At 61.2% G+C, this 22,583-nt stretch overlaps 1 protein-coding gene across 4 annotated transcripts in view; it reads right to left on the reverse strand.

Annotated features, from left to right (window-relative positions):
* The window catches only part of IQSEC1 (IQ motif and Sec7 domain ArfGEF 1), a 103,156-nt gene that overhangs the window by 40,388 nt on the left and 40,185 nt on the right, over window positions 1–22,583 (reverse strand). Inside the window, exon 1 of one of the 4 annotated variants that reach the window (XM_074344242.1) lies at window positions 16,872–17,175. The exons of 2 other annotated variants lie outside the window; for them this stretch is intronic. In XM_074344242.1, coding sequence (XP_074200343.1) covers window positions 16,872–16,936 — 65 coding nt within the window. In that variant the 5' untranslated portion in view covers window positions 16,937–17,175. Of the gene's footprint in view, window positions 1–16,871; window positions 17,178–22,583 lie in introns of those variants that run through there. One more of the 4 variants, XM_074344236.1, reaches the window with a different exon arrangement.

A 22,583-nucleotide genomic window follows, 5' to 3' on the forward strand; every position in this document is an offset into this window, starting at 1 on the left:
ACCTTTGGTGAACTTCAGCGTCAGGGAAGGGCCAGGCCCTGGCCCAGCAGCCCCCACCAACTGCCTCTGCCCTCCTGAGCCCCTGGCCCCCAGGCTGCCCTACACACCACTTCTTCAGCACAGCGCCCTCCCGACGGGAGCTCAAGGTCTCCACCCAGGTCCTCTTTTCTGGGGATGATTCTCCCAAAGCCTGTGTCCATCAGCCAGGATCGGACACTCCAGAGTCGGTCCTCAACTGCACACTGGAATCCATAGTCACTCAGACTCCCAGGCCACATGCAAACCAAGGACTGGACAGGTACCTGTTCCAAGTCCCTGCCCTTCTCTGACAGCTTGGAGTTTCCGGGACATCCTGTGACAGTTGGGGCTGCCACCAGCACTCTCAGCAGGTGCTCCTGACCTAACAGTCCCCTTTCTAGAGACTCACGCTAAGGAAATAAGACTGATTTGCAAAGAGGTAAGTGCAAGCAAGTCCACTGCGGTGTTTTTCTAGTTACAGAAATGCCGAGAAAATCTAAATGCCTGTCGACAAGGGACTGATCTAAATTGAACATACATCAAGATAATGGTTTCAATGTCAAGATGGGGGAAGATCTGGCTTGAGAGCTGCTCTTACAAAAAAGGCCAGGGGATCTTTTCGGCTGATGGAGCTGAGAAGCCGGTCACTAACGTGAACGAGTGAAAAGCCAGAAGCAGCCCGGCTGTCCGCTGTCCACTGCAAGTATCACATCACAGCGGGAGACCCTCCGGAGCCTGGGGGCACCTGCCCCCACTTTCTCCCTGCCGGCCCGGGGCAGATATCACCAGTGGATCAGACTCCCCTCTGCAGGTCCTCCAGCACAGGCGCCACGCAATGGACACCAGCCGCACCCCTCCCCAGACCACCAACCCCAATCACAGCACGTCCACCAGGAGAAGAGTGCGGGGTCTGGAAGCCGCCTCCCACCAAGGCTGGGATGTGAGACCCGGGTCGCCCGGCTGGAGAAACGATGCTCCCACGTGGGCTGCTCGGAGGTGATGAGCTCCCTGACTCTGGAGGGGCGGGAGCTGCAACAGGCCCGACACCTGCCAGAGGTGTGGTGGGAGGCTCCTGCACCGGCTGGAAGCCGCTTTCCATCTGCGCCACCCGCCCCCACCACGTTGCCCCACCGCCCTTGTATTTCTTGACCTCAAGGCCACATGCAGATCTCCACAAGGCCACCCCCTCCTGCTGCAGCCCCCAATCCCGCACCCTTGGTCACCGTGGAGATGACCTGGACAAGCGTGTGTGTGGTCTGCCCACCCCACTGGGAGTCCTGCTCTGTGACGGCTGGGTCCCCGAAAGCACCAGCCCCCAGCAAAGACAGGCTCCCTCCCAAGAGACTAAGCCCCACACGGGCACCATGGGGGCCCAGAGGTGGGGCCGGCCCACTGGGGGCCGGAGGGCAGCGGAGGGCTGGAGGGGCACACGGAGGTGTCTGCGCTCAGCCCCAGCGGCCCCGGCCCCACCCGCGCAGACCTGGGGGCTCCGAGCTCTGAGTCACCGAGCTGCCCCCGGGGCCCTCCTCCCCTTCTCCAGTTTCCCAAACATGCCTTCTTGCACAAAAGGCTAGTCTGTGTTATTTTTACGTGGGGAAATGGCTGGATCACTACGGAACAGCATCAAGAGTTTCCGACAGCCCGAGGATGACGGAAACCACGTAAGAACAGAGAACACGTTTTGCAGTCTCCCAACCTCCTTTCTGCCAAGCGAAGAGGCTGGATGGGATGCTGGCTGCGGCCTCTGAGCCAGACGTCTGGCCTGGAAGCTGTGCGACCATAGGCAGGAATGCTTCTGTGCCTCAGTTTCCTTTCCGGTAAAATGGGGGTGACTGGAGCACCAACTTCACATGATTGTTGTGAGGCTTGCAGGACAGGTAAAGTCCGTCAAAGCTGCTTGGCTCATAAAAAGCGCTTTCTAACTGCTGTCTTCAGCTATCCTTTGACTGAGAGGAGGGCTGAGCCTGCGTGTCCCAGCACTGAGAGGCGGGAGGGGCAGGCGGGCCGGCACCCAGGCAGGGTCGCTGCCCTGCCTGCTGATGGGTCTCTGCTTCTGTGGACCCACACCTCCAGCTGTGGGCCAGGATGCTGGTGACGGTCTCCAAGGGGAGGGAGAGTCCTAGAAAGGGACTGGGCCCCCCGGCTGAGATGCCACGTCCTGACTCCAGCCAGGGAGTGAGTCAGGGCAGGGCCCCTGGCCTCTCGGGCCACGGATGTCTCTAATTATGGCCTGCGAAGTCACGAATGACTTTTCTTAAGAAAAACATTAGAGGAGGCTCTGGGCAGAAGCAGGGGCCCGCTGTTCACCCCAAAATCGACGACGCTGATGGGAGCGATGATACCCAGTGTCTAGGCAGTCCACAGTGTTCCAAGCTTTACACGTAGCTCATGCAGTCCTCTCGCCCAGCCTGCAGGCACAGAGAGGCTGAGCCCACCCGGAGGGCACTCGGCAAGTGAAATCAGAGCCCACACGCCCCCTCCCTCCTGCCTGGTCTGGGGGGAGGCAGCACCTCCAGGGAGGCCTAATGCCTTACAGCCCGGACCACAGTTGATAAGCAGTCCTTAGAGAGGACAGACGCCTGGCTGGCAAGCAAAGGGACTTACGGACATGGGGGACACCCCCAAGCCCTGTGCCTCTCGGAGGAGGAGGGGGACCTCCTAGACTGTGGCCTGGCAGTGTTAAGCATCTCCCCTGGTGGGCAGGCTGGATGAACATGACCTAGAGGGGCCTCAGGAGGGGTGGTAAGCAGGAGGCAGTGTGTCCCAGCAGGCAGGGCCGGGGAACTCTAGGGAGGGTGGACCGAGGGGCAGCGCGGGTGAGTCCACGGCGAGTGCCCAGGCCTCCAGACACCCCTAGGCCTCGGCAGAGGGGGTGCAGGGGTGGGGCCAGAGCCACACCCACCGAAACATCCAAAGTGACTTTTCGCTGGATAACTGGGAGCACTGCATCCAAAGGAGGGAGGCGATGAGCTTTCTGGATGATCCAGAGGCACCCCTGCAGGGCTTGGTGGGGGTCGGGAGAGTCAAGACGGTTTCCACTTTTACCCAGTTACTTGCTTTAACGAGGCTGCACAGTAACGAGAAAGGAACCGAATAACCCAACCTCCACCCCAGGCACGCCCTCTGCTGCCCAGCAGAGCCCTGGACCCAGGCTCAGCTGAGCCCCTGCGGTCCCCACCCGCACCCCACAGTGGCCCATCTCGGCTGACAGCAGCTCCGTCTGTCTGGCTGTCAGGCCAGTAACCTGACAGCTCTCTTGACAGCCCTCTTTTTCTCATACCCGACTCTGCAACTGTCAGCAAGTCAGGCTGCTCCACCTGCAGAACAGAGCCAGCCTCTGACGGCCTGGCCTGCCCCCACCAGGCTGGTCTTTGTGGCCCTACGTCTTCCCTGCACCACTGCCACAGCTCCTCCAGTGGGCTCCTCCAGGCCCTCTCACCGCACCCCTCTGCCCTCCTCCACTCAGATCCTGTTAAAACACAGCTTGACCAGGCCCCTCCTCTGCTGCGGGGATGCAGCCAGTGGGGAGCCCCTACCCTGGGGGGGAGGGGTCTTTCTTCTCCCTGATGGGCAAGGAGTGGTCAGTGGGCTGCCCAGGGGGCCTGACCCCCCCTCCCAGCAAGCTACACTCAGGCAGGGCCAATTTTGGGAGCCTGAGGTCTGAATTCGGCAAACCAAGAGAAGCGGGGTTTACTCCACCATTCTCTGTCCAGTTGTAGGGAGGGCCCACAGCCCCTCCTCCGGCCCCTGGTTTCCACCCCGACTCCTCTTGCCCTCTGTAACCCACAGACCCCTCCATGGCCCTCAGGCCTGGAACAGCCCCTCCCTCGCAGTCCAGCCACCACCTTTCTGGTCACGTGGGGACAGGTCGCTGACCCGACTGCCCCATCCCCTCTGGGGAGAGGCCCGTGGCCCTGACTCCCCATCCTGAGGCCGGCACGCCGGGAGGTGAGGTCTGGCCCAGCCCCACCTCCCAGCTGCAGCAGCATCACCCCAGGAGTAGCTTTTATACACGTTTGAGAATCAGGACTCGGAACAACGACTATCTCAAAGCAGGGGGCTATTTTTAGCACTCAGCTTACTGCATGGGCATTCAGCACTTCCCCGTTTGCCAGCTGCTGGAGATGGGCCGTGGCTGGAGCGGGGTCTTCTCAGGCTGCCAGTGCATCAGCGGGAAAGGTGCGGGGTTTGGGGCGCCTCAGCTGTCGGGGAAGCTGCCTCACACTCCCCACCCTGGGTCCCGCCTGCTTGCGCGGCCCTGCGACACACTCAGCACCCGAAGGCGTCTTGATGTGAACCAGCGTGAGCCCAGGCAGGAGGCCACCACAGGGCTCTGGGCCCCCTTCCCTGAGTCTGTTCCCACCTGCACGGCGGGGCAGGGGGTCAGGGACATGGCACCCTGCCAAGGAGCCCTGCAGAGAGCTGGTGCCCAGTCTCACTGGACAGGAACCACCCCAGAGGGGCCAGGCAGCGCCCTTCCTCAGACAGGCTTGTTCTCATCAGTGTACAGCCGGAGGGAAGAAAAAAGCCCACTGCGCCAAGCCAGGTCCTCGCCCTGTCCTGTCAACATGTTTTCTAAGTCGCCTTTCCGGCCCCGGGGAGGTGGCGGTGCGGGCCTTGCTCCCAAACAAAAAGAACGCCTGTCTGCCTCCTGGAGACTGGCTGGACCCCCTACGGCTCTGCGAGTGAGTCACTCCTGTTAAAATGGCCCGGAAGACCTGAGGATAGGACGTCAGACTCAAGAACCTGCAGCAATCAGGTCTCCCTGTCTGTTTGTGACTTTGGGGTCCCCCAGCTGAGAGCACTGAGGGACTCGGCTGTGCGCACACACGGTGCCTAACGCAGGGCCAGGGGAGGCCCCTCATGGCACGTGGATGCCAGTGCTGGGCGTCCTTTGGGGCGCAGGGGCTCCCTGGCAGGAGGGAAGGGAGAGGGGCTTCTGCAGCTATGGGCACCGCCTCCCCGCACCTCACTGTCTCCACTGCGCGGAGCTCTTCCCAGCAGGCTCCCCATCTGACCACCTCTCCTCCTGCGTTCTGAGTCTCCACACTGGAAAGCCGGCTCTGGGGGGAGCGGGTGGCTAGGTGCTGCTCCCTGCAGCTCAGGGTCCCCAGGGCTGACAACAAGGCATGAGCGACGCCCCAAGAGCGACGCCCCACGAGTGAGACCCCAGTGACGCTGGGGCCCAGAAGGACCTGGGAAGTAGCGTCCCTCATTCGTTCGTTCACTCAACAAACACGGAGGCGAGACGCGCAAGGACCACTGGACGACTGGGATCAGACCCGCAGAGCTGGGTGCTGGCACACCGCCACCCTGCCCTCCCACACCCCCGCCCTGTCCCAGCTCCTCCCGGACCAGGGCCATGGGCCCCTTTCCCTCTCAGACCTCACCCGCCAGTTGGGGCATTTCACCTGGGCCACCTCGGTCACTCCCAGCAACCCCGCCGCGGGGCTGACTCCACCCCCATTTACAGGCAGGGGCACCGAGGCCTGGAAGGGGACAGACTCCTCCGGGTCCTACCTGACACATGCACAGCCTCTACGGGGCCTGTGACCCCAGACCCGTGTCCACACTCACTCCCTGGCCCTGCAGGTGGGCCTCGGTGACACCAAACGGCTGCAGACCCCAGCGAGCTTCTCCAGGGCACAGATTTATGTTCTGCACCCAGAGCGCTGCTCCCCAGGCCTCGGGTCAGAAAATAGCAGAGGCTGCATGCAGTCCGCCTGGGGGACACCATGGCCCAGCTCCCAAGGCCCTGGGAGGCCTGCTGGCCGGCACCCATGGGGCCTTGGACGGGAGGCAGAGGAAGAGGTTCATGTGCGCTTTTCCTTGGGCTGAAAGCCAGCTGGCAGGGGAGCCAGGAGGCTGTGGGTGGGGGCAGGGGCTGTGGGGAAGAGGTGGGGGCCGCTGCTCCAAAGGTGCAGCTCACGCGGCATCCTATGAGCCCTGAGGGGGCCCCAGTTGCCAGAGGAGCTCACCCTATGCCCGGGGACCCGAGTACCGAACCACAGCCAGGCCCCAACCAAGAGGAAGGACTGGCCTCTCAGGCCAGCCCCGCAGCTGAACCCAGGACAGGCTGCACTTCCAGAGACAGGCTGTGGAAGATCCCTTTATTCTCCCCAGAGCCACTGGGGCTAGGACCAAGCACGGGCGCAGCCCCGCCATCTGGGAGGCCTGGCGCCCACGCTGCCACTCCTCACGGGGGCACCTTAGAAGGCACAAAGCTCTCTGAGCAGGGGGCTCACAAGGTCTCAACACAGCTCCAAACCGGCAGCTGAGATCAGGCCACGTGGGTCCACATTCCTGCATGACCACAATCAGCAGGAGCTGCGTGGCAGCCGCCCCCGCAGGAGGCCAGGGCCCTCCCATCGCCACTGTCCTCACCGCTCCCTGGAGCACACCCCGCCTGGCCGAGCCTTTCCCTGGCACTACCTGCCCACCTGCTGGGGCATCTGCACGTGCCGTCCTTGCCAAGGACCAAAATTCAAGACCCGTCGCAAAGAGCAGAAGTCAGACCTGCAGCTCTGGGATCTGCTGTTCCCAAGGAACCCGATTCAGAACAGAAAAGTCCTGAGGGGCAGAGCTTCCGAATTCCAACAGCTCCGCACCACTATGGGAACGCCCAGACCTTCCCTCAGCTGTGTCCTCTAAGCATCTGACTTTTGCAAGACCCACCAAAGTGGTGCCGCCACACGGGTGATGATCAACAGCCTCAGGTCAGCGTGGCCACCAAGCTTCAGCCCCCCAGCCGTCCTCCTTCATCAATTTCATACAGAGTGTAATTCAAACAGTGCTGATCCAAACTGTGTGCCCAGGTGCCATCCTGGGGTCTGCCCACCTCTCAGCAGCCCCTTCGCCCGTCCAGACAGCTCCGGCAGCATCCACAGGGAGTGGGGGCTGCTGTGGGTAGAGGCTGGACCCACCGGAGCACCAGCTGGCCCACTTGTTGGGCTGAGGGACTCAAGGCAGGTGACCTCACCTCTCTGGGTTCCGCTGTCTCATCTCTGCAATCGCATCGCTCCCGCCCGCTTCCCCAGCCAGCACGTGGGAATTCAGTGGACACGCTCCACACACTGCGAAGCCCTGCGTGAACGCGCGAGGTGCTTCTGCTCCGCGTAGATGGGCAGGAGAAGGCCCGGCCCAGAATCTTCGCTGGGTCCCCTGAGGCCAGAAAGACGGACGTCGGCAAAGGGGCTGCAGTCCAACAGCACACTAAGTACCTCTGCTCGGAGGCCAGGGACGCTGCTGTGTGTCTGTGCACAGCTCCATCCTTCCAGAAGCTGCTCTCCTGTCACCACCCGCAGCTCACCTGAAGGTTACAGCGCTGCTTCCCTCACCTGTGTGCTCTCATCCGCGGACGCATCACCTCTCCCCTCTCTGCGTCTTCCCTGTGGGCCGTGTCCTCCGGCCCGCCCTCCGCCAGGCCCTCATCCCGGCTAAGCCAGGCGGTTCTTGCTGGTTTCGGTGGTTTGCTGGCATAAGGGTGACTGGGGCTTCCAACCCCCGGGCTCGCTTGGAAAGATTCTTCAGACTACACGCACATACGCACACAGAGCCAAAAACCTCGCCGGCTGAGCCAAATTAAATACAGAGCCTCCAGTTATTTCCATACGCGCTAAATGGGCTTAAATAAAGCAGCTCTCTGTGGAGGCTCCAGCAGACAGGGCTGGGCCAGGCCCCAGGGACGCCCCGAGAGAGCCGGGCGGGAGGCACGGGGGGGGGGGGGGAGGCCGGCTCCAGGAGAGAGTGTGGGCAGAAGGGAGAAGGCTTCCTGCCCGCGGCCCACCCGGTCGGCCAGGGCCAGGCATGGGGCCCTCTCGGGCCTGGGACACTTACAGCCGCAGCTCTCCATCCCATCCCATATGGCCACCAGGCCACCACCACACCCCCTGCTCCCATCCCAGCTGCCAGAAAGCACTTTCTGAACTGCAAATCAGCCAAGTCCTAGTCCCCACTCCTCCAGGTGGCACCTACGCCTGCTCCCACGGGGCTCTGCCCACCCTGTCTCCCTCCAGCCCCAGCACCGTCTCCGTGGGGCGCCGTCTGCACATTTGCTCACACTGTCCCCTTTCCCGAGACGCCTGGTGCCCACAGCAGAGGGAGCACAGCCCACAAGAGGCCTCGGGCTCCCGGCCTGCCTGGGAGCTGACCTGGGGTGGGGCCAGACGCTGCATCTGCCCGAAGCAGGATGAGTGAATGAAGGACCTGACGGTGAGAAGTGGTGACGGCCACTGCGCCAGGCCCGTGGGTACTTCCTGTGGGAATACTCCTCAGCGTCCTGTTAACAACCTTTTTCTTAATAGGTTTTACTTCCTCGAGCAGTTTTAGGCTCTCAGCAACACTGAATGCAAAGAACAGAGCCCCCACACCCCTGCCTCCACACATGCAAACGGTCGACCCCCTACCAGCGCGGGGCCTGTCACAACCAGGAGCCATGCTGGCACGTCCTCACCCAGAGGCCACAGTCTGCGGAGGGCTCACGTGCTGGGGTGTGGAGAACCACCATTTGGGGGAGGGGCCACATCACCTTCCCACTTTGCCGATACTCGAGAAACTGAGGCACAGAGGGGACGCAAAGCCACACGACGCTCATGGGGCGGGGAGGGCAGGGAGGGGTGAGGTTGACCAAGGCCAGGCCACTGCAACCCTCACCTTCGTCATCTCTGACTCTGCAGGGGGAGCCACCTGCCCTGTCGGCCCACTGACCGCCTCCTGCCTCCTGGGACCCAGAGCTGCCGCCTCACCGACCGGCCCCCATCCCCACACGGCCCCCAGAGCCCATGTGGCAAGGAGGCAACAGCAACCCCCTCAACCTCCCCCAGCTGCAGCAGAGCCCTTCCCTGTCTGGCACCCAGCAGGCAGGAGCTGTGTGACCTTGGGCAAGTGGCTAGGCCTCTCTGTCCCACTAGCCCTAAGTGGGGGTGTCGTCCAGCTTGCAGGGCGGCTGTGAGGGCCACAAGGCAATGCAGGCATGAGTCCTCAGCTGGAGCCTGCCACACAGGAAGCGCTCAGGCAGCTGCTGGTAGCGCAGCGCAGGGCGGGCCGCCCCTGGTGGCACAGGCACCACGGGGACCAGGACGGATGAGTGGGCAGCGGTGGGAAGATGCCTTAAGGAGTGGCCTTCGCTAAAAAATAGGCATCAGACCCTGTGACCCAAGACCGGCACCCACAGCCAAGGAGACAGAGGAGGGCACTGACAAGGGCCCGGGCTCAGAGCAGGACTGCAGTGGAACTCGGACCCCCTGTTGGCTTTCTGATTACGTTTGGTTGAGGGTCCTCTGTGTCCACTTAGAATGATGGCAACTAACATCTCCTGATGGCCCACGTGTGCCAGGCTGCAGGCACGGCGCTGTGGGGCGGGCAGAGGTGGCACGACTCTGGCACTCCGCGTGGAGCCTGGGGGTGGGGGGAGCAGCCTCGGGGTGGGGAGGCAGCTAAGGAGCCAGAGGAGAAGCTGCAGGATGGAGAGAAGGGGAGAGGGCCTGGCAGGGGCCCCGGCCACCCCAGGCCTGACCGATGCGGGGAAGAGGAGCTGCAGTGGGCAGGGGGACGCAGGGCGGCAGGGGTGGCCAGGGGCTGTCTCGCAGCCCAGTTTGGAGGCAGTGTGTCAGGCCATTCAGAGGCCAAGCAAGATGAGGGCTCATCATGTCTGCAGGGACAGGGGCGCAGATGCCACTGCCCACCCCTACCACCTGGCAGGGCCCTGTGTGGACACTCAGCAGAGAGCCCCAGCCCTGCCTGGGGACCTGAGGCATGGAGGCAGGCGCCTGGGGCACCCAGAGCTGAGGGGAGAGCTGAGAGCCCCTCCCCCAGGAAAGCATTGTCTGATTGGGGGAATCTACAGGCCTGGCCTCCCGGGTAGATTTCCCCCCATACGGCGAGCATCACTTGGCCTTCAAAGCCGGGAAACTGGCCCAGGTTCTGGGTTCCCAGGATGGGCCAGGGGCTGTTCAGGGAACGTGCGATCTGCTCTGGGGACCCCCGCCGGCAACAAGACACCTCCACTACCGGATAGAGCTAACACATGACAAGCCACTGGTTTAAAATCAACAAAACATGTGGGATCTGCTTCAAAATAATCTGGGGGCCATTATGCCATTCTCTCTAGTCTGTATATATTTAAAGTTTTGCCTGAGAAAGAGTTTAAAATACTGCTGAGAACCTGCTATCCAGTCAAGGCCGATGTCTTCCTGGGCCATTTTGCCATTTTTACTGAGTAGGGGAAAAAAAACAAAACCTTGCACATTTAATTTATGGCTTTAAGAAAGTCAACAAGGACCAGAGGGAACAGCGACTCGGAATTGCAGGGCTGCACCTCCCCCATGCCCTCCCCAAACGCTTCCTCTCCAGCCCCCGCACGGATCCCGTCCAGGATCTACACAGGGAAATACAGGCCACCGGCCACCAGCCACCAGAACAGTAACTGTAGTTGAGACCAATGAGCAAGAAACTGGGAGCAGCCAGCACTTCCTGAACCCCTACCACCATGCTAGCACCGTCCTGGTTCCTGCTCTCCCACCGCCCGGGGGACAGTCCTCGAACACGTCAGGGAATCTGGGGGACACTTTTTAGACCCTTGGGCCATAAACATGTTTCTGAGATACAAGGCCACCAGCCAGAGCCTCAACAGGGCTGTGTCCACTCCGCAAAGTGGACTCTGTCCATCTACGTGTGCCTCCTGGGAGGACCCCAGGCTGCAGTCTGGGTGTGTGGAAGCCGGGGCTCGGCAGGGGGCCTGCAGGCTCCTGTCTGCCCCGCTCCTCCGCCCCCCGGCCCCTTCCTCATCCTCCATTCTAGCAAGCCCAAGCCCCCCAACAAGGTCAGGGAGGGGAGGCCAAATCTATAGTCTGCAAAGCTTAAATACACTGCTTTTATTCTCTAGCCTCAGCTTCCTTGTCTGTAATGCGGGAGTGACACCAGCTACTTCACCAGGCTCCTGGGAGGCCCCGACAGGACGGGAGCGTGTGAATTCTACCCACCCCCCTGAACGTCAGATAGCATCCTGCAGCCCGTGCTAGCCTCGCTCAAACCTGTCCGGACCCCCCAAAGACAGGCGGTGATATGCCCAACCCAGCTGAACCCTTCCCCTTCCTGCCAGCAAGGATGGGGCCCCGGGTGTGCGTGCACCCGCAGTGCTTCCCCGCCACGGCCCCCACCCGACAGGTAAGGCCATCACGGCTCGCGGGGGTGACCACCTTGCCTGGCCACGCGTTCATGGAGGGCAGAGCCGGGACTCCTGACAAGTCCCGCCAGCCCCAGGGGCCACTGCCCTCCCACCTGGCGAGGGCGAGGCCGCGCCCCGGGGCTCTCGGCTACGTTAGCAGCAGAAGCAGCCCACAGAGGACAAGATGGCCCAGCACAGGCCCCCAGCTAAGAGCCCCAGAGGCACGGCCACCCTGTTCCACTGGCCACGGGGAGGGCGTCAGCCCGCGTGCCCCAGCCCTGAGGCGTGCCCAGGCCCCGAGAGACCGCTCCCCACCCACGTGCAGGCCACCTGCCCGCCCCGTCTGAAACCTTCACTCTAGCTGTGAACGTTTTTCCAGTCCACGGGCAAAGCACCCCTCACTGCCCTGCTCCAGTGGGAGGTTAAGTCCTCAGCTGGGAGCAGTGGGCTGTGAGGACACAGGAGCCCACGGGCTGCACCACGTCTCGCCAAGTCTGCGCTCTGGCCCCCCCAGGCTCCGTCACCTCACTCAGTGACCAGCCCTGGCCCAGGAACCGCTCCCCCGACCCCCGGCCCTGCCTGCGGCCAAGAAGGGAGGCCACCCACCCCATTCAGAACAGTGCAAACCTCTCGGCTCTGGACAGCTAAAGGTGTGCACACTGCGTGTTTAAGCACTTTACGGGGACTAACTCATTTAATCCCCACGGCAACTCTGGGCAATGTGTGTCACTCACATTTTACAAATGGAGAAACCGAGGCCCAGAAAGGCTAAGGAATGTGCCGAAGACCACAGAGAGTGAGGCACAGAGCTGGGGCTGAGGTCCAGGCTACGGCATCTGCCCCCAACCTTGGAACAATCATCTTCCCTCAGCAAACGACCCCAGGGGCTACGGCTCCCCTGTCTTCAGAGGTGGAAACGGGGGCCCGGAAAGGGGATGGGATGTGATGACCGACGCCAGGGCCTCCTCTCTGGAGGGAGGGACCCTTCCAAGCTCCACAAGGGCCAGGACAGACGACATCACTGACAAGGACCGCAGTGCACTTGCCGAGCTCCCTCTGCACCACGGCAGGCATCGTCTTAGAGGCTGCACGCGAACGGATGTGTCTGTTTCTTATACCACGTGGCCTCCCAGCCAGAAGCAGAAAAGCAAAGACGTCTGCTTTCCTCTCCTGGAACAGGCACCGGGGAGTAGTCCTCGCACCGGCAGACAGACACCGACCCCACCTGGGTGACAGGCCACTTCGCAGAACCCAAACAAGGAGGCTGCCTCCCAGCCGGGACTCTTCCAAATTCTCCAGTTCTCTTCACGGTCCTTCTCTCCTCCCAGGGGATCGAACTCAGCAGCCCACACACGTGTCCCCCCTAGTGACGGCAAAGGCCCTGGCCCTGGGTGTCCTCACCACGCAGAAGCCAGTTGCGTTTGCATGGATCCCACAGCGAGTCAGGGGACAGGCGGCTTCTGTCCCCGAGACCCGTGCCACACCCCGACATCGAAGCTGACCTGGGGCAAGCGGGTGACCCTCAAGATGCGGCAAGTCCTCGGGACCAAGGGGCACTGTCCAGCAGCCTGCTGGAGTGCCTGGGAAGCCGCCTCTAGGGTCTGCAGGGCCTGACGAGGCACTGTCATCCACCTGCCTGCAGGCTAGGGCATTTGGAACATTTGAGGAATCCTGAAGGCAGGAGACACTAGATGCCTGTTCTGTGGTTTGGGAAACAGGCAACAGGTTCCCTCTGCGATGGGACATGTTCTGTTGAAGACGATTTAACCCCGAGGAAGCAGACAGTGGCTCTGAAGAGCGTAGACCGCAGAGCCGGGCAGACTGAGTTCAAATTTCGGCTCTAGGACTCGGCTGGTGACACTGGGGAGTCATCTGTCGCCTCCCTCCAGGGGAAAAACGGGCACAGCAGAAGCCCTCACTCACAAAGTGCTCTGAGAACCCAGGCCTGCTCACACGGCTCACCAGCCGCCAGCCCCCGCTATTACTGTTAGCGCACTGAGCTTAGAGCAGGGAGGGAGAAACAACGCCGTCAGTCTCCCCATCCGGCAAAGAGGGAGGGGACTCTGGCTAGGGCATGACACTAGGGCCTTCGGTTCACGGTAAATTGTCACTACGGTAGGAAGCTGTAAACCAGACATAAAAGGCCCTTTCCCTCAAGGAGCAGAGAGGCTACAGCCACGGAGGACTAAAGCGCTGAGAGAGGTCAGAGTCAGAGAACCCCAGGCCCCACCCAGTCGCTCAAGGACAGAACACACAGAAACCCCTGCAGGCTCCGGAAACCAGCGGAGAGGAGCACGCGACGATGGGGACACACCATGTGATGTCAGGCAGCCGGCAGAGCTGCACGCGTCCCACCAGGTATTTTCTGGCCCCATTTTACAGATGAGAAAATCAAGGCTCAGATGGGGAGGCAACATATTTGAAGCCACACAGCTGGGGAGAGGCGGAGTCTAACCTGACACCTGGGCCCTGGGGCGCACGGCTTCACAAGAGTCCTCTGGTTCCTCCACACCCAGCCCAGGGCCTGACAGAGTGGGCCCTGAATGAAGGAACGCAGTAAGTGTGATGTGGGTGGCACACATCTCTCTAAACAACAAAGCTCCTCTGGGCCAGGAGCACCACTTGCTGCCGATGGTCGTGCCTACCATGTGGCCAGTGCCATGCACGAGGCACAGCCCGGGGCTCGAAGGGGCACTCATCCAACCTGGGCAGAGCCATGGTGGCCAGAAGAGTGGCGGGTCCAGGTGGCACCACGCCACATCTTCCACCACCATCGCTATCACCTTCCTCTCGGTAGCAGCTCATGCAGTGGCAACAGACAGGCTCTTGAAGGGCAGAACAATTAATTCTTCAAGAGCCATGTGGCCTTCAAACTCATTACGACTTGCTTTTGAGGACAAGTGATAAATCACTCTCCACAGCCTTGGCACGCCCTCCCGCACCATGCAGACATGCACACTTCCAGGGGCCCTGGGCCGCCGCCCCTGCAGAACTCTCCTTGGCGGGTCCCAGCCTGTCCGCGCCATGCGGCCGCCGGGCCTCTGTGCTAACCAGGCGGATATTCCACACGTCATCATAATTCAGAGGAAATTTACAAAAGAGGAAGGAAGAAAATCCAGCGGGTCACAGGCGGGGGAAGAGCAGAGATCTGACCTGGGCTACTGAGCATCTGACTGAGGCCGGGGGCCCATCGAGTGAAGGCCTTGGACCCCCTGCAAGGTCTCAGCACCACCATGAAGCAGTGGCATTACTCCCTTTCCAGGATGGGGAGGCTGAGGCTCACGGGGCTGAGCTGGGATCTAGAATAAAGCCTGCTTACCTCCCTGAGCCCTTCCTTCCTGACAGCCCAAGCTGACCTGGACCCATGGATTCTCCTGGCAAACCATGGTCTCCCGTCCCACAGAGTCCGGCCAGATAACACCCGCATACGCACAGAGGCACGGGTGTATGCTGAGCTCCTGCAGCCCGGGAGCCCTGTCCAATCTCTTCCAGAAAGGCCTATTTGTCCAGTCATCACACTGTTTGACTGTGCAGCCCGCAGTGCCATCCGTTTCTGAACCAGAGCTGTGTAAATATTAGCACAACTAGTTCAGAGTCCGACTTACTTGAGCGAAAGCCTGAGGGCCCAGCAGGGTGCCCCTACAAGCCCTCTGTCAGAACACTGGGGTTCTCCTCTGGGCTCGCCTGGTAACACTCCGGTCAAGTCCCCCGACGCCCGGCCTCGATGTGCCCATTTAGAAAGGGAGGTGGGGAGAGGCTCCGGCCGCTGGGGGGTGGCAGGGCTGTACCGCAACAGGGTGTCTTGAGCCTTTACAGACTGGGGGTGTCCCGAGGTCTCTGGAGTGTGCTGGATCCTCTCTGGGTTTAGGGGGTGAGTGGCCACCTGGAAGGACTCTGGGTCGGGGGAGCAAGCTGGCCAGCCCCAGGAGCACCTGGCTAAGCCACCACAGGCCAGGGCTGGGCTGATCTCTCCCGCCCTCCCCAGGCTTCCTTCGGGGCAAATGGGACCCACCTGCTCTGAAGCCCAAGGGCAAACTGTGGGCTGGGTCTGCGCAGGGCTTGTCTATCACCAGGGCAACTGGCCACGCTGTGACTGGGGGAGCAGCTGTTCTTCACCAGCCCTGACCACAAAGGATTAAGCAGGCTTCCTTGCAGCTGGAGGATTTAGATCAGATACCAGGAGGAACTTCCAATAAGAAGGGATGAGTACTAAGAAATACACCGGAGAGGTGCGTGGACATCCCAACTGGAAGGGTGATACCAGAGAAGTCCTAACGGACCCACAGACTCCTCAGACCCTCTCAGTTGGGGGTGGGGAGGAGGCACAGCCAGCAGAACGAGCCTGTTACTGTGTCCCCACCAGCCTGCAGCCCCAGGAGGACAAAGACTCTGAGTTCTGCTCAGTGCTATGTCCCCAGTGCCTTGAGCAGGGACTGTACACAGCAGGCACTCAATAAACCACAGAGCCTTGGTGCTGACGAGACCTCAGTTTGCACCCTTGCAATATGGGAATGCGGCATCACAAGGCCAAGAGTGCAAACGGGTGGACAGCTACGTAAGAGGCTGCGGCACGTGTGCGATGTGAATATCGCGACCCCCATTCTCGGACTGATGCCACCAATTCCAGACAGCTGGCTCTGCAGCTGCAGCCTGCCTGGCCTCCGCCCCTGCTGCAAGAAGCAGTGGGTCCTAGGGAACCGCATCCCCACAACCCCACCTGGAGCCTCAGGCCCAGAGCCCCGGCCCCCGGGGTGGAGGGGGGGAACACATGTGCGTTCTCAGTGCAACTGCCAGACACACACTGCAGAATTTCTCAATTCAAAGATCAAACGGCTGCAGGTGGGCTCCCTCCCAGGGGGCCCAACACAAGCTAAGTCAGTTTGTCAACAAATCCTCTCTGCCCTGCAGCTCTGCTCCGAGGAGCCTGCAGACAGCTCAGGGGCAGCTGTGCTGGCGAGCAGAGCGAGGAAATCGGTATTCCCAGCACATACGCATTCTCCTGCTCCCTCCATAAACACGGGCCCTTGGATGCTCAGACAGCCACCCCACAGGCCCTGAAGCAGAACAGGGCTGGTCTCCCGGACACAAGCTCACCCCCACCAGACCCCGTCCCTGACCACACCAGACACACATAAGACACCCCCAACGCCGCCAGCAGACCCCTCGCCGCTGCACTCAGTCACAGCAGCGGCCACGCAGAACTCAGCCTTCCTGGGCTCCAGGTGCCCCAGGGACTCCCAGGTGGCCCCGCCAGGGCACACCCGGGCCACCTGCGTGTAGCCCCCCAGCGGGTTCCTGGACCCACACACTGACTCGGGGTCTCCTGGGCAGAGGCTACCCAGGCCTAAGGTCTGGCATAAACAGGCCTGCAGGAGGACTCCCTGGCACCCCCGCCGGCCAGAGACCTGACCCAGCACAGACGCCCGCTGGCCACCTCCCTCTCACAAACTCCCGACCACTTGCTGGCCCGCCTGCACCGGATACCAACTCCCGTCAGTCTCTCCGCTGAAGTCCGCCGCGCACGAGCTCCGTCCCGACAGGCACCGGCGGGCGCGAACGCACACATGCCGCGCTCCGCGGGGTCCGCGCGCGGCCCCCACGCGCGCTCACAGGGACACGAGCACCTTCCGCCCCGGGCGCTCACTCACACCGACACGCGTCGCACGGCCGCCCCGCGCGGGGCCCTTACCCGCTGTCAAGCTCCAGCTCCAGCAGGGACTGCGTCCGCTCCGAGTTGCAGTGCAGGCACCACATGGCGGCCGCGGCGGGAGCTGGCGGGGCAGGGCGCCCAGGACCCAGGCCCGGCCGAGCGCCGCCGACTCCCGCCGGCGGCGGCGGGACCCGGGGCCGACACCCGACCGCCCGAGACCTGCCCACCCGCCGCGCGACCACCTCGGGTCGCCCGGCCCAGCGTCCGCAGGACCCCGCCGCTCCCGGCCCCAAGTCCGAGCCCCAGGCCGGCCGCGCCCGCCCCGCCGCCGCCGCCGCCGCCGCCGCCGCCGCCGCCGCCGCCGCCGCCGCCGCCGCCGCCGCCGCCGCCCGCCTGGCGCAGCGCGAGGCCGGGCCGGAGGAATGTGGCCCGGGCGGGGGCGGGGCCGGGGCCCGGCGGCGGGAGGCGAGCGGCGGGGGCGGGGCCGCGGGAAGGGGGCGGGGCCGATCCCAGGAGGCGGGGCCGGAGGCGGGCGCTCGGGGGTGGGGCTGCGAGCAGAAGTGGCGGATTCTCCGTGGCGGCATCCGCTGTCCCGGCCCTCTGGACCCTCCCGTGGGAGGACTGCACGCCCCCTCGAACACACAGCCCCCCAGTAGCCGTATGTAAGCACAACAAATACAAACCCCCAAACCAGCCGACTGTAGCCTACTCTGCTGACGGCGCCAACCTCTGCCAATCCTGACTTTGGCCTCAGTTTATAAAATGGGACCTTTGCTTTAATGGGTGCTGTGGTTCTGGGCTCGGAGGCCCCTGCCCCAGAGATCCGGGAGTGGGTCCCATCCTGAGGCTAGGGACACCCTTTAGGGGGCATTTTTGGTGAGGATCTGGTGGAGGCAGCTTCTTTCTCCCTAAGCCCACCCAACCCCCTGCCCTTCCTTCCCTCACCCAGAGACACCCTTCAGGCCCCAAGGCAAACTTAAAGCAATACTAATTAGCATTTTAGAGCTCTCTACTGATGTTTGGTCCTCAAGACGACATTGTGATGCAGGTGGCATTATTACATGCCCCACTTTCCAGAAGAGGAAACCCAGGCTCAGTTTAACTGAGTTAACTTGGAGAGGCTTCCCTCACCTCCACCTCTCCCAGGCTGCACAGCTCTCCCTGCCATAAGCAATCACGCTTGCTGGTCTCACTTTGCACTCTTATTTATCATCTGTCCTTGGGCTCCTTGAAGGTGGGCACAGTACCCAGTACCCACACTTGTCCTCCACCCACATGTGGTTGGGAGACACCAAGCAGACACAGACACAATCCCAGCCCCACCTGTCCCAGGCCACCCCATCTGCAAGGCCATCTCTGGAGGGCCAGGATATGGCAGGTCTGCAGGAGTCAGGAAGCTGCAGGAAGCCACTCATGCAGGGGCATCATCTTGTGCCCGGCTGCATCTTTCATTCGGAGGGGGTGGTGCAAAGGGCCTGATGAGGAGTGTTATTCCCAGATGGGGAAACGGGCAGGTGGGGAACAGTTGAGGAAGAGGGCTGGGCGGGCCAGTTTGCAGCATGGGAAAGGGCAATGCCTCCAGCCAGGCCTGTGCCCCAGGGGTCCTAGGCATCCAATGCCCTCACAGCCCACCTCACATTCCTCCCATTCACTTCTCATGTTTCATGTTAAAAATAAATAAAGACACAGAAGGGGAGAAATTACTTGCAAATCGTGTATCTGATAAGGGTCTAGTATCCATACTATATAAAAGGCTCTTACAACTCAACGATAAAACGGCAAACAATACAAAATTGGCGAAGGATCCGAAGAGACATTTCTCCAGAGAAGATGTATGAATGGCCAGTAAGCACGTGAAAAGATGCTCAACATCGCTAGTCACTAGGGAAACGCAAATCAGAACCACAGTGCGGCATCATCTCGCAGCCACCAGGACAGCTGGAATCAAGACAGGCGGAAGCCCTGCACACAGGGTTCTGGAAGGAGAAGACCTTCATTCACATCCTGCATCCTGGTGGTGGTGGTGGGAGGTGAGTGGGGGATAGAGCTGTTAGAGCTGAAATAGTCCAGTTGGGGGCGGGGGATGGAGAACTACCCCAGCTTGAACTGCCCTCTAAAAATAGGCTGTAATACATGGAGCCAAGAGAACTCGCCGGCCCAGCTGCCGGAGCACTCCAGACACGGGCTTCAACAGCCGCACGACCCGGATTCTCCAGGAATTCCAGGCACTTCTCCAGACCCAGGGCCTCGCCACCCGCCAGGATAGTCTTGGCGACATAGTTCCGGCTGGGATTTAGAAGAAGGGGGTTGAATTTCCCTGTTAGCATTCGAACTGCCAGAGGATGGAGTCCTTGGAAACCAAATGCCTCTTCATTCTCTTGGTTTGGTTTGGTTTCAATCTTTCTGCAAAGTGTGCCTTCTGCTTCTGCTCCCAGGTGACTGCTTTGCAGATGAATAATGTGGGCAGCCGTGAGGCAGGTGGGGAAAGGTCTGGCCCAGAGAGGCAGAGGAGGTCCCTCTTCCTGCTGGGAGGACTGGGCGGGGCAGAAGTCCTGCACGCACCACTCGGGCCAATTGCCAGCCTTCTGAGTCTGTTTCCTCAACCGTAAGGCGAGGCTCACGGGCCACTCTCCCCTGGCTAACTCACCTTGCCGTTGAATTTAATTTGTCAAGTGTTTATCAGTGCTGACTCCACGCCTGTCTCCTGAGGCACGGTGGGGGGACACTGCTGTGACTCGAGCCCCTGGGTCTGATGAGATGACGACCTGAAGGGAAGGAGCCTGTAACTCTGCCCCACTAGAGGCTCCGGAAATGAAGGGGTAGTTGGGCTGGGCCTCGAGGGGTGAGTAGGAGCCTGTCTGCAAGGCTGCAGGATGCAGGAAAGGCTTGAAGAAGTTTGGCTGCACTGCGTCGTGCTGGGTTTCAGTCCTGAGCTACCTGCCTTGGGCCTGCTTCACACAGTCTGACTTCACCCCCAGCCCCAGGCTTCTGACAGCCTCCCTGTTCTCCTCTGACCAGACACGCGGCACCCACGCCGCCAGAGGCCAACCTTTGCAGAGCCTCTCCCAGAGGCCTGCCCCTGGGAAGCCTGACCTGGTTCATCTCTCCAGACCTTGCCACCTCCCCACTCTGCTGGCTCACGGCTAGGACTTGGGTTTCGGCTTTTGATGTGACTTCACCCAGAAGGCCACCTTGACTGGCTCCCAATCCAGTCGAGCCTCCTTCCACACGCTCGGGGGTTCCTCTGCCCCTGCTCACCCGTCACACCAATGAGCCGTGCTGTCCTGGCCAGGCCTGCTCTGTGGCTTCCCCCGTGCCTACTATGGGCCTGGGCACTGAGGTCCCAGCAGCTGAATAAATCAAAGGCCAACTAATGCCTAGGAGGCAAGTCCGGCCCACTGCCTGCTTTCTTAAATAAAGTTTTATTGGAACAGAGTTACATTCATTCATTTATGCACTGTCTATGTAGCACTTTTGTGCTACAACAGAGCTGAACAGAGACTTAGGGCTTGCAAGCTAAGATACACTGAGCTCTCCACAGAAAAGGTTTGTCAGCCTGAAATACTGAAGCTCCCCGATGGGATTTTGCGTTGGCTCCACCTGAATGTCTGACCATTCAGCCAAACCCCCAGTGTCCTGCCTCGGGCCCTGTGGACAAGACCCAGCAGAGCAGAGTCCACATCTCCTGGGGGAAGATGGCGATGAAAACGCTAGGGCCGGTGGGGTGGGGATACAGCTCAGTGGCAGAGTGTGTGCTCAGCAGGCACGAGGTCCTGAGTTCAGTCCCCCGTACCTCCATTCACAAACAACAAAAACAAAACCAAATCCAACAGGGCCAGGCCAGGTGAGCTTCAGACAAGAAGGACATTCTCCATTAGGAACAGACCCTACAGAGCTACCCACCCATGTGCCAAGAACATTAGCTGTAACAGCAGACCATGGAGGAGGACACAGACCACGTTCCTCAGTGGGGATTAGTTACGTAAACTGTGGTGCATGAACCAACGGAGCCCTGTGTTAAAAGGACACACCTTCAGGAAAAGACCTGAGACACACTGCGATAAAAAGTCCAGACAAACGTGAAGCGCACACACAGCACGACACACGGAACAAGATTATGTTTGTGCAGGATAATAGGGTCATAGACTGTTTCTTAAACGAGCCCCAAGAAACAGGTACTGGTGGTTGCCTCTGGGAAGGGAACCTGGGGGTTCCAGAAGCTCCTGGAGATGGGCCTCTGCCATCTAAGCTTGAGGTACGGGGTGGGAAGGACGGAGAGGAGCTTTTTTGAACCATAAAGTTCTCAAAAATTTAAACAAGTGATTATTATTGCAGAGAAAAAAAAGCAGTCAAATGAAGAAATCAATAAAAGACACGGTGGTCCAAGGGACTACAGGTCTTCGAGCACCTTCTGGGGGATTCCGAGGCCCAGCAGAGCCAGTGCGCAGAGACCCCAGGCTCCAGGCTGCACTTACGCTGCCTCTCAGGCCTTTCTCTGAGCAGGTCAGCCTCTCTCCCTGTCTGTTGATCACGAGAGTCCCTCTTCACATCACTGAGAGGAACACCCTGCAGCACCGCTGGGACTCCGGGTCTAGGAGGGGGCTCTGTGACAGGCCCTCCAGCCCAGCTCTTCATTCCACAGGGAACCGAGGTTCCCCGAAGGGTGAGGGGTGAGCACTGAGCATGTGGCCAGGTCCTGGAAACAGTGCCGCTGACCCCAGCTTCCTGCCTCCCAGGCCACAGTCCCCCGCTGCCGGGTGGCACAGCAGGGACATGGACAGCCCGACACACAGCCTGGGCACGGGTGACCTGTGGGTCCCTATGGAACAGAACTTATTTGTATGAGCACTGGATGCGGTGAAAAGCCAGAGACGCTGCACAGAACACAGAATTCCACAGAGAAGCCAGCCAGCCAGGAATGATCACCTCCTCCAAGAAGCCCCCCCCAGCCTGGATCCCCAGCGCACCCGCCACCCCTGCCACACAGCCGATGCTGGAGTGTTGTCAAAGTGAACAGAGATGGTGGCAGTGGCCACGGTCAGAACGTGCGCACCACAACCCTCCCCAGCCTGGCGGCTCCTGTGTGAACACCCCCCACCCCCCGTCCCTCTGCTGGGTGCGGCCAGGTGAGCTGGACTGCTCGTCTAAAGCCCCAGGGACAGGGCCTGCGGAAAACAGACCCGTGGCTTCTAAGTGCGGCCACTTGAGTTGAGTCTATCAAATGGGTGGGAAATGGCCAAGCGTCAGGGTGCCTGCAGGATTCAAGCGGCCTGACGGCATCAGGAAGGTGTTCAGAAGGAAAGAAGCTGAACCACCTGCACCAGCGATGGGCTCTCCCCAACCTCCCCCAAGCCCCGAAACCACACTGCTCATCATACTCCCCATCCGGGCGCCCTACCAGCCCCAGGACACATTCAGAAGTGCCCCCACTTCAGTCCCTCATCCTCAACCCTCTTTTCCTGGCTGGTGGCACGAGGAAGCCACCGCCAGGTCCTTGGGGGGGAGGGGTATGACCCGTGACGCTTACGCGGGTGGGCGCAGCCCTCCCTCAGGGACGGCTCCAGGAAGCAGGCTCCAGACTGTTTGGGCCTGCCCCCGTGCTCACTCTCTGTGCCGGCAACAGAGCCCAAGCCGGTCTCCCCCCACCCCTTTCTCTGACCCAGAGGGAAGGGGCAGGCCGGGCGGCAGGCTAGAACATACACCCCAGCTCCTCCACCCCAACCCGAGACCTCGGGCAAGTTCCCCAGCTTC

This window comes from Camelus bactrianus, chromosome 17 (assembly GCF_048773025.1).
Source record: "Camelus bactrianus isolate YW-2024 breed Bactrian camel chromosome 17, ASM4877302v1, whole genome shotgun sequence".
Lineage (NCBI taxonomy): Eukaryota > Metazoa > Chordata > Mammalia > Artiodactyla > Camelidae > Camelus > Camelus bactrianus.